This window comes from Medicago sativa, chromosome 1, assembly GCF_051527215.1.
Source record: "Medicago sativa cultivar Bolivia chromosome 1, Bolivia_mono, whole genome shotgun sequence".
NCBI lineage: Eukaryota > Viridiplantae > Streptophyta > Magnoliopsida > Fabales > Fabaceae > Medicago > Medicago sativa.
This window is the reverse complement of record NC_140749.1, coordinates 62,532,856-62,545,328: the sequence shown is the minus strand read 5'-3', so window position 1 is coordinate 62,545,328 and position 12,473 is coordinate 62,532,856. Positions and strand designations below refer to the sequence as shown.

At 34.5% G+C, this 12,473-nt stretch overlaps 1 protein-coding gene across 1 annotated transcript; it reads left to right on the top strand.

Annotated features, from left to right (window-relative positions):
* Window positions 1–5,888: 5,888 nt before the first annotated feature.
* On the top strand, window positions 5,889–12,300 carry LOC146956186 (ras-related protein RABE1a-like). The gene is made up of 8 exons (XM_085727371.1): window positions 5,889–6,211; window positions 8,151–8,223; window positions 8,339–8,439; window positions 11,102–11,167; window positions 11,395–11,492; window positions 11,599–11,661; window positions 11,749–11,841; window positions 12,048–12,300. Exons 1-8 carry the CDS (start codon window positions 6,139–6,141, stop codon window positions 12,129–12,131), a joined length of 651 nt encoding a protein of 216 aa, XP_085583497.1. The 5' UTR covers window positions 5,889–6,138; the 3' UTR covers window positions 12,132–12,300.
* The last annotated feature ends 173 nt before the right edge of the window (window positions 12,301–12,473 follow it).

Here is a 12,473-nt window from a genome sequence, read left to right as displayed (position 1 = left end):
CTCATATTCAACTCCTTTTGATCAAATAAATATTTCAAACTTTTATGATCACTAAACACTTCAAATCTGGAACCATATAAATAATGTCTCCAAATTTTCAACACAAAAACCACAGCAGCCAACTCTAAATCATGTGTAGGATAATTCTTCTCATGAATTCTCAACTGTCTAGAAGCATAAGCCACTACCTTACCATCTTGCAACAGCACACCACCCAAGCCCAACTTGGACGCATCACAATAAACAACAAAAGGTTTATCTGGCTCTGGCAAAATCAAAATTGGAGCCGTCGTCAATCTTCGCTTCAACTCATTGAAATTACTCTCACACTGAGCATCCCACACAAACGCTTTACCTTTACAGGTCAACTGAGTCAATGGAAGTGCCAACTTCGAAAATCCTTCGATAAATCTTCTGTAATAACCAGCCAAACCAAGAAAACTTCTAATCTCCGTAACTGACTTAGGAGTCTCCCACTGTGATACTGCTTCAACCTTCGACGGGTCAACTGCAATACCACTACCAGAAATAATATGACCAAGGAAACTTACTTCCCTTAACCCGAACTCGCACTTTGACAACTTTGCATACAACTTCTTTTCTTTCAGCACCTGCAACACAATCTTCAAATGTTCTGCATGCTCTTCTTCAGTCTTAGAATAAATCAAGATATCATCAATAAATACAACAACAAACTTATCCAGAAAAGCATGAAAAATTCTGTTCATATATTCCATGAACACACTAGGTGCATTAGTAACACCGAAAGGCATCTTATATTCATAGTGTCCATATCGCGTCCTAAACGCCGTCTTCTGCATATCTTCATCCTTCACCTTAATCTGATGGTAACCTGACCTCAAATCAATTTTACTAAACACGCGAGCACCCACTAATTGATCCATCAAGTCGTCAATTCTCGGAAGTGGATACCTGTTCTTTATCGTCACCTTATTCAACTGACGGTAATCTATACACAACCTCATGCTACCATCCTTCTTCTTAACCAACAACACCGGCGCTCCCCAAGGTGAAACACTCGGTCTTACAAACTTCTTATCAAGCAAGTCTTCTAACTGCTTCAACTCTGCCAACTCCAAAGCTGACATACGGTAAGGAGCCATCGACACAGGCTTCGTACCCGACACCAGCTCAATTGAAAATTCAACTTCCCTCTCTGGTGGCACATCTGGAATCTCATCAGGAAAAACTTCTGGAAATTCGTTTACAACCGGCAACCTATCAATCACAGCCTGATTCTCCACAGACAAATACGCCATTAAAGAGAACATCAAGTTTCCATCATGCTCTAACTGCTTCAGCTGCTTAGTAGATAACAATTCTGCTTCACTCTCTTCTTCGGCAGAAGAAAAACACACCGACTTACTAAAACAATTAATATGGACATGGTTGTACTCCAACCAGTCCATACAAAGGGTTACACAACAACAACAAACAGGACAACAAGGATAATACAAAATTGTCACACAACACTACTAGGCTCGACACGACTCTACTAATTGGTCGGACGGACCGACCGGCTCTGATACCAATTGTAACACCCCGTTCTCCCAACAACGTAATATTAATTATTAAAATCAGAGTAATCACACAACGGAGTGTCACACTACTTTTCAAAATTTCATAAATAGGAAATATCTATTTATTTAAAATCAATGTTTAGAATATCTTACTAAACTGCAGCGGAATAATTCTTTAAAAATATAATTTCAACCGAATTCAACATCAATGAAAATCTTGGCACAAAGGCCTCAACGTAATAGACATTATCATCAACAATGATAAATCCAACAACGAGGTCTTTTCAAAATATGATACATAAAAGAATGAGAAGACATTCGCAACGATTTCCCCATCCTAGTATGTATCAGAGCCCTAGACACTTGAGCCGACCAAACCTACAAGTCATCAGTACCTGCACATTACCCACGGTCGAGGCAACATATACGCAGAAGGGGTGAGAAACTTATCCAATAATAATAATATATAATTCATCAAATTAATGAAAACAACAAAGCATATCACAACAGGCATCATTAATAATGTATTTAAATAAACACCTAAACAACGACATAATTATTTTCAACAACAAGGTACAGCAACAACGACAACAACAACATTATCCACAACGACACCGACAACTCGACAATGCAACAACGACAACAACTCGACAATGCTACAACGACAACAACAACCCAACAATGCTACGACAACAACAACTAATGCATCATGCAGGTGGTACCAATCTACGCGCGTTGAATGCTAAGCATTCCAGGGCATAAGCCCCCAACGATTTGGATGGTTAAAGCATCCCAGGGCATAAGCCCCCAACAGGTGAATGATAAACATTCCAGGGCATAAGCCCCCAACGGGTTGAATGATGAACATTCCAGGGCATAAGCCCCCAACAGATGTGAGTATGCAAATGGACTCAACTTGTGTATATTAACATACAACTTCAACAGCGACTACAACAACAACATATGTGCCTAAAACAATTATGACACACTCCCCAACTTTGACATTAGATGATACAACAACGTCAACAACGGAAATCAACAATAGCATATATATAAATCAATTACATTCATCTCAAAGTCTAAAACATCCCCCAAAAGCAATTAAGTTTTGATCAATAGAACATAAGTCAAATATCCATAAAACACCTCAACTAAATCCCTATCACTTAAGTTTGAAGTTGGAAAACCAACCATAAGTTTTTGGACTAACTAGAGATTAGTTATGCTAAGTTTTCTTAAAATTTTCTGAAGACCCACCTGAACTATTTTTATCATAACTCAAAATCTACAAATCTTTTCCACTCCAAACCAAGGCCATTATAAAGCTAACTTAATTATCTACAACTTTCATGTTTACACCGAAAGCTAATTCAACACAGAAACGGGTGAAAATCAGTGAACAATCGAGGAAAAAGTTTGCAGAAAACGTGTCACGATTTTGGAAAACGTGCCACGTTTTTACGACCAGAAAAACCCAACTTTCGACATTTTAAAATCGTGCCACGATGCCCAAAACGTGCCACGTTTTTTACAGTACCAGGTCAAAAAACAGCTTTTCAAAAATGCGATTTTTACCATAGTTTCACCCAAAAATCCCATCTTTGATCCCTTAATCACCCAAATTGTCTTAGAAACATGTTTACAGGTTTAGTATACAACATAGGGAACAAAACAACATATAATTATGCAATTCAACAACAAGTTTCATCATAATTCATCATCTATCATAACTTCTCAAACCCTAGAAACCAAGAACAACAAATTCATCAATTTTCAAATTATATATCACGATTATTGAAAGGAATCCCACCCTTACCTTAATTCAGCAAAAATGAACGAATAGCTACAACAATCGATTCCTTCCTAGCTCTCTCTTGGTTCTTCTCCTCTTCCTCTCCAAAACCAGTTGTTTCTCAATTGTACGTGAAAATGTTTCTGTTCTCACTTTTCTTTCTTTTACTCTCAAAAATATAATTCTTTCCTTTTCTCACTTAACTCCCACTAAACTCTCATAATTATTTACTTAATTCTCATTAACTAAAATAAATACTATTTCTACCTATTTCTATTTCTCCTACTATTTCCACAAATAATAAGACAATATTCATTCAAATAAAACACAACTCTATAAATCATATAATAAAATAGCATCACACCATATATCACATAAAATCACCCAAAACACATATTTCACATAAAATCATCTATTTAACAAATAAATTCATATAAAAATACTCACACATCTACTAAAAATAATTAAATAAAAATGGGGTGTTACAGAAGATACACTCACCAATCTCACCAATTTTCCTAGCAATGGTATGGTGAATGGAGAAAAACTCACCAATACAATATATAAAATAGATCATCACCAATGATGCACAATATATATCTCACCAATATCAACACCATTACATAATATATATCTCACCAAAATCAACACCATACAAATATTTAACTCACCAGTAGCATCACCATAATTAATATTTTAACTCACCAATATCATCACCATAAACGATATTTATTCCACCAAATGACGACACTATTATCACATTTATTCATCTCATCAACATAACATTATAACATATTATCTCATCTCATCAATTATAACTTTTTAACGTATTATTTCATCTCACCAAACATAACACCATTAACAATTCATTAATCTCAACAATGATTTTGATATAACTTAATATTTTATCTCACCAATGAACGACACCATTTACATCATCAATTATCACAATAATAACTTCATTATAACCTAAGGTTTTATCTCACCATTATCATCACCTGTAATATCTGCATAAATTTTTATGAATAACAACGTCATAACTTCAATTATATTAGCCTCATAATCTTCTATTTAACATTTGCCTTAGACTTATCAATCACTTTAAGAGAATCACTTTTAAAACACCTAATCTTCCTCCCGCCTAAGTGCATTGCTGCAGAGCCTTATTCTTTTACTTTTACTTTTACTTTTAGAACTTGTTTTAAGAACAAAAGGAAGGTTTTCTAATGCAGAAAGAAGTGCATGATCGTGTGCCCAACACTCTTTACCACAAACTCTCTTGCAACACCCTCCAAACCCACTTCCTTAGTAACGAAATATTATACTCCTTTAACCTTCTAACCCCCAAACCCACATTATGATCTTACCATTAACTGTGATATGGTGACAATTATTATTATTAAAGTTGAATAGTTTTTACAATCTTACAATTATTATTGATTGACTGTGTAAACAACCTTTGCATTCTCAATGCAAAATGTCTAGTGAATCTCTTCCATATCATAAATCTTGATGTCATTTGTTTCTACGAAGAAGGAGAAACAAGAGAGGTAGAAGGACAAGAAACACTCGAACCTCTCAACAAATTTAAATATGAGTATAAGTCTATAATGTTCGTAAGATCATAAACCCAATACTATGTTTAATATTACGGTAGAAAACTAGTTTCACGACGACCTAAAACAATACCAAATATAAACGTAATAATCAATTAGTCAAATATTTTAGGTGAAATAATATATTAATTTTGGTTATTAATCCTATAATTTTTTTTGGTGGTGGCCGGGATTCGAACCCCAGACTTTGCATATATTATGCATTGTCCATACCAACTGAGATAAACTCACGAAGACTATTAGTCCTATAATTGATGTAATAATAAAATATTTGAGATTTTGTCAAAAAAATAAAATAAAATATTTGAGATTATATACATTTTGATAAAAAACTGAAAAAATATCTTCATTTCTTTAAGGGTTAATTATGTTTTTGGTCCCTACAAAATTGCGACCTTGTAAGTTTAGTCCTTACTTAATTTTAATAGCATTTTTAATCCCTACAAAAAATTTCTGCACTCAATATTAGTCCTTACTCAATCCAAATTTGTTTAATTTATGCTTAAACTCTTAAGTTTTTCAACAATTTTTTATAGGCGAGTTAAGAACGTTATTAAAAGGTCATCCGAAAAAATTATCGCAAAAATTTGATTTCTACGTCCATATTTTTGTTACTTATATCTTAAACTTTTGTCGTTTTAAAAAATTCATATTTAATTTATTTCATGTTAAAAAATTATAGATTTTAGTAAATGAACCTTTCATAGTGTTCTAAACTTGTATAAAAAGAATCGTTAAAAAATTTAAGAGTTTAAGGATAATTAAACAAAATTTATTTTAGCAGGGACTAAAATTATAAGTAATTTTTTTTTGTAGGGATTAAAAAAGCTATTAAAATTAAATAAGGATTAAACTTAGAAGGTCGCAATTTTACAGGGATCAAAAACATATTTAACCCTTTCTTAAATCTAAAAAAAACACATTTCAACGCTCGACCAACAACAACAAACTCTTCATCCAATCAATCTCCATTTTCTTTTCAGATCTCGACTTTGTTCTCTTCCACCATTTTCATTTTCATTCACTTCACTTCGTTATTACTTATCACACCCCACTCTCCACTCTTTCTTTCCAATAAAATCAAATTAACTTAATTTTCCCCTTAAATTTTGTCTTAATTAAATTACCTATCTCCTTCTACTATAGCAACCATCGTGGATCAATCATATTAGGTTTTTGAATAATCACGATGGCTGCTCCACCTGCAAGAGCTCGATCCGATTACGATTACCTAATCAAGCTTCTCCTCATCGGTGATAGCGGTTCGTACTTTTTCAATTCTTTTTCTTTTCGCACTTTAGATTTTGATTCTGCTTAATATTTCATTAGGTTTTATTATTTTCAGCGGTAATTCGATCATTATTAGTGTAATCATACAAGTTTACTATAACAAATGGAGGCAGTAACTTATTTTTGGCAATGATAAAGTAAAAGGGCTACAACTAATTATTAAGGCTTAACTCAACTGATCATGTGTAAGAAAATCAGTTATTTATTAATCAAATGTGACCTATTTGGATAAACAACTTAATTACACTTGTTTATGTTTGTATAAGCTATTTCTATAACAAAATATATAATAAAATTAAACGGCTTTCATATAAAATAAGGTGGTTTGGGGGTAAGGGATGTGAGAGTGGTCAACTTGAGTCTTTTGGCAAAATGGCGTTGGCGTATTCTACAACATGATTCTCCTTTGTGGAAAGAAGTCCTTGTCAAAAAGTTTGATCGGAGTGGAGTCACTTGGCCGAGAAGTGCTTCTGTATGGTGGAGAGATTTAACTTCATTGGAGGATTCGGGTGGAGGAGATTGGTTCAAAAGGGAAGTATTTAAGAAAGTCTGTGATCTTTTCCCGCGGTTGCTTGCTATTGCAGATAGAAAGGATGCGAAGTTGAGTGAGGTTTGTGTTAGAAATGGGGAAGAGTGGAATTGGACGTGGTTGTGGAGAAGGTTGTTGTTTGTATGGGATGAGAGTTTACTTGAGCAATTATTGATGTTGTTGAATGATTTGGTACCAAATACCGAGAGAGATAGTTGGGGGTAGAGACTGGAAGGTGGAGGTGTGTTCTCGCTAAAATCAACTTATGACTTTTTGGAGGGGATTTTTGTGTTGGAAAATGATGTAGGTGAATTGGAAAAAGGGGTTTTTGGAGGCCTTTGGAAAACTCTGGCACCTTCAAAATAGTAGCACCTTCAAAATAGTGGTTTGCTCTTGGAAAATGCTCCTAGATAGAATTCCAGTCCAGAATAATTTGTGGAAAAGGCATGCTATTGTTCCCGAAGCCCCTAGAGAGTGTGTTTTTTGTGGGAATGATGAGGAATCTTCTATCCACCTTTTTCTTCATTGTTATGTTGTTGCTCAAGTGTGGGATAAGATTTTGAGATGGATAGGTGGGGAATTTATTACACCCCCAAACCATTTGTTCAATTTGAATGTTTGATAGGATGTTCTCAAAATAAATAGTGGAAATAAGGGTTTTGGCTTATAGGGATTAAACTTAGAAGTAATCAAAGTGCTCTTATGGAAGCGGAGCTTGAGTAGATTGAAAGCATCACCGTGTATGTTCTATGAATGGAAATGGTGTATGGGAGATTGCTTTGCTAGGTGGGAAGTTGGGATTGCTGTGCACGGTTCTTTTTCAGCGCTGTTTTGGGGTTGCTGGGCTGTGTACGTGGCTGTTGATTGGCGTGTGTTGGGGGTAACCAAATACTGGGTGGTTTTGATGTTTTTCCTCTTTTTTTGGAGGGGGTCAGGGGTGTGTTTTTTGTCCCTGTTTGTTGCGTTGTTCAGGAGGTGCTCCTGCGATTCTCTGTTTTGTTTGTTGTTCCAGCATCGGTTTAGGGTACTGGATTGTGGTTTGTTTAAGTTGTATCCGCTCTTTTCGCCCGGCCATCATGGCTTGTGATGGTACCGTCTGCGTTATAAAATTTGTTGCTTAAAAAAAAACAGTTTTCATTTAAGACATACTCTGTTTTCATATATCTACCTTGGGGAAATAAGTTGAAAACAAATTATGGGATGTTACAAGCTGTTTCCATAAGCTCTCACAAAAATTATCGTAAGTGCGCATGTCAGCAAATAAGCTAATCCAAACATGCCTTATATCTCCACTCTTTCTCCACTTCAGTATTATTAATGTATGGAATGTATCTTATTGGGTCTCTTTTGTATTACATTACATTCTTTTTTCACATTGGCAGGTGTGGGTAAAAGTTGCCTTTTACTGCGTTTCTCAGATGGTTCATTCACAACCAGTTTTATTACAACCATTGGGTAGGTTCTCTGATCTTTGTGTGAACTTGCTTATTTTCTGTTTCCGCTGTTCTTCTTTTGTCTCTTTCTTTAGGGGATGGGCCTGTACTTACTAAAATGTGTTATTTTTCTTTAGCATTGATTTCAAAATAAGGACCATAGAGCTTGATGGTAAGCGAATCAAATTGCAAATATGGGACACGGCTGGTCAAGAGCGGTTTCGAACCATTACAACTGGTTAGTTTCAGTTATTGAAATTTATTTGTTTTGTTCTCTTTCCCTTCCAATATAACTAGAATAATAAGCGAGAGCTCAATTGTGGCGCTGTATATTCAACATATGTACACTTATGCAATGTGTGTTTGTCATGATATTAATCAATTCCTACTTATTTATTGCTCCTTCTGTTCTTGCACATTAGATAGGAACCTCTATAAATATTAAATAGTATATTTCAATATTATTTTTTGATTAAGGCAAATAGATTTCCCTTTCTTCTCTAACTTGCTAAACCGTTTGTTATTGAAAACCGTCCTGTTTTGAATAAGATTTTAAGATTGGCGGCCTATCAATAGATCTTTTAAGATTACTGACTGTTTGAGACGATATGCTTTTTTACTAGATTGTATGGGTTGGATCTCTTCATTAGATTGGTTTAGACTTTATCTAAAAATTCTGGATATTATCAGACCTGTGAAGTAGTTCGATCTCCAGTGCCGGACCCACTGATTATCAACTTACACGTGATTGAGGTTTAGTTCTACTATATGAAGCTCGGATGCTTGATACAACATTAGCACAATATGACATGGATGTGGAAATTCTTGAAAACTGAAGATAGTAGATGGCCTAAATTCATTTACACAAATTTATGAAAAATTTACTTTATTATTATTTTACAGAAATGCAATAATATTTGTAAAGAAACATTGATGTTTTTTATTTTTTTATATCAATATATAAGTATGTTTATTTGCATATTATGATCACAAGTTCACAACTCACAAAAATACTTGTTTTTTTGAAACAACAAATGTTAGTATTGTTAGTTTTTTGTCGAGAGTGGGGATCAAATTCTCCATCTCCTTATCACTCCACTCCTTACAAAAAATACTTCTAATCATTACAAAAAATATTGAAACATATTTAATATTTTACAAAAAATATCAAATATTTATTATTTTCCTTGTGACATATCATAAATGTACTCTATTTCCCTAATCATTTTAAAATGTCACTAAGTACCACTGCTCCTATATAAACTAATCTAGACCTATGAAGTATAGACTCTGACATACGGACACGGCAAACACATTGAGACACAAGTAGTGTCCAAAATATAGGACACTGGAACACCTCATACTTGTGTATATTTTTATTTATGCGTATGTGTGTATATATAATTGACTCAGCAAAATTCTAAATTAAGAATTTAGATTCATATATTAACCTTCTAAAAATAAATTCATGTTAATGATATGACTCTCACAAAGAAGAATACTAATATTGTATTAGGAATATACCTTATGCTGTTATAATTGTACCAGAGGATCAATCTTTTCTCTTCCTCCAGAATTCTGTTAGGACAGCTGTCCTAACATAGGAGATAGGACAACTGACACTTGTGTTAGAGTTAGTTAGGATCTAGCTACTTTATAAATACTTGATTGTATCTCATTTCAAAACTATCTAGAACTTTCCCTCTGTTTCTCTCATTTCTTTGAATCCTCAACTTCTAGCATGGTATCTTAGAGCTTCTTTTCGATCCTTAGCGATGGCTATCAGCCACTTCTCCTACTTCTTCTCATGTCACTGATCGAGTTACCGCCACAGCAGCACCAACAACATTCAAGCAAAAGATCTATGTTAAACTTGACGATAAAAATTACCTTCAATGAAAGCAACAAGTTAAAGGTGTTCGTTGAGGAACGAACATGGTGAAATATGTTGTTCTACAAAAAATTCCCAGTATTGATCCTCTGGTACAATTATAACAGCATAAAGTATATTCCTAATAAATAAGATTAAGGGGAATCATTTATAATGCCAATATTTATCTATATAACATAAGATAAGAATATAAATCATGTCTATTATAACAACTAGTTAATCCTATGATAATGATCCTCACAAAAAAATGATAAGACATCATTGTTTTAGTTCTCATAAAAAGGAAAAGATCTAATCTAGAATTAGAAGTGTCAGACAATTGTCTGGCCAAGAGCATGCGTCGGCTCAGTTTTTGCTCGCGTGTCCAAGACTTGTCTAATAGGTGTCCGAACCAGTTTTATTTATTTAATTGGACAACGTTAAAAGGTGTTTGACATGTGTCCAAGGGATCTTCATCTTCCCATTATCATCATCCAAAACAGCATAGCTTCTAAATTTAATTTGCCAATTCAAGAAGTTGGTCACCTTCATCATCAAATTAATCAATGGATATCACTACCAATATCCCACAAGCATCCCTCTCCCTCTTTTCATATCCTCAAAACATGAATAAAGAGTATTTTGACTCCAATTATGCTCACAATTTGAGGGAGAACAAGGCTCAAGTTACTGGAGCTGTATCCCAAAGTGTTGAAGAAGCATCCTTAATTTATCTGTCAAATATTATCTTTTAAAATTTTAAAAAGGCGGAGGGTTTTTTTTTTGGATACCGATATAGGAGTGTTATATGCATACGGGAATACGGCTATGACATGGACACTTTAGCAATTTTAGAGTATCATAGCTTTTTAGGTTCTAGTCTATATAGTAATGTGATTATGTATTGTAAGATGTTGCTCTGTTTGTCAATATCAGTACATATTGTGATATCGATTGACAACCATCACGAATTCAAATACACTATTTCTAATTCTACTCTGACGATGTGTTTAATCTTTTTGTTGGGCAGCTTATTACCGTGGAGCAATGGGTATTTTGCTTGTGTATGATGTCACCGATGAGTCATCTTTTAACAGTAAGTTCTTCCTCCTCCTGGTTATAGTTTTGCGCCATTCCTCCTTTATTACTTTGTCCACATTCTTAATCTTCTACAATGCGTTTCTTTAAATCCACATGCATCATTGGAGTAAGTATTTTTGTTTGCAAACTCTACTTTTCAACTTTGTATTTTGGGGAGATTCCAGTGCTTAAATGTGTATTAAGATGGAACTGACTTCTATATTTGTTTCATCTCATATCCAGACATCAAGAATTGGATTCGCAACATTGAGCAGCATGCTTCTGACAATGTCAACAAAATATTAGTGGGGAACAAGGCTGACATGGATGAAAGCAAAAGGGTTTGCCCCACACACTCACTCTTTCTCCAACCTTTTGGTTTTCCATGTACACGTATCTCCTGTGATTACTATGCTACACTTGATGCTGGAAATTTATTCTCCTTAGGCTGTTCCAACTTCAAAGGGTCAAGCTCTGGCAGACGAATACGGCATCAAGTTTTTCGAAACTGTAAGCAGCACTTTTTAGTTGTTACTCTTGATGGAAAAGCATCTGAAATCGCTGTGCTATTTTTAATGCGAGATTATGTTTATGCAGAGTGCAAAAACTAATATGAATGTGGAGGAGGTTTTCTTTTCAATAGCTCGGGACATCAAACAAAGACTTGCAGAAAGTGACTCAAAGACTGAGGTTTTTATTTCAACCTTTCTTTTGTTATGATGGATTCATTATCTTGCAAGTTGCAACAGTTTATAATTGCTTCATTTTTTGATATATTTGAAGTTAATGCTAGACTCTTCCTTGATATTGCTGGTTTTCTTTTTTAGACTACTATTATGTTGCATGTTTGGTTGCCTCATCATCGTTGCGCTAAATTTTTATTTGGTTCATTGCAGCCCCAAACACTCAAGATTAACCAACCAGACCAGGGAGCTGGCTCTGCTCAAGCATCACAAACGTCTTCTTGCTGTGGTTCTTAGAAGAAGCTCTTGCAACTACATTTGAGCGAGGAAGTTAATTTGGTCAATGACTTTTATCAGTGCTTGTATTGTTCTTTTGCTATTTTACAGTTGCTACTTATTGGGTGTTAATGGTAGACTAGATCCTTCCTATGTTGGGAAATTAATCACATATCTATTTATTGGTGCATCTGTATCAGTATCTGTTTTATTTTCCCTTTTCTTTTTTCAGGAGCCTGACTATACACAATGTTTGCTAAAACCAACAACATCCTGCGCCTACTTGGTGCTCCAATATATTGCTTAGCTTCGTATTTCAGAATACTTTATACATTTGATGTTTCTCGGCTTAAATTGATCAAA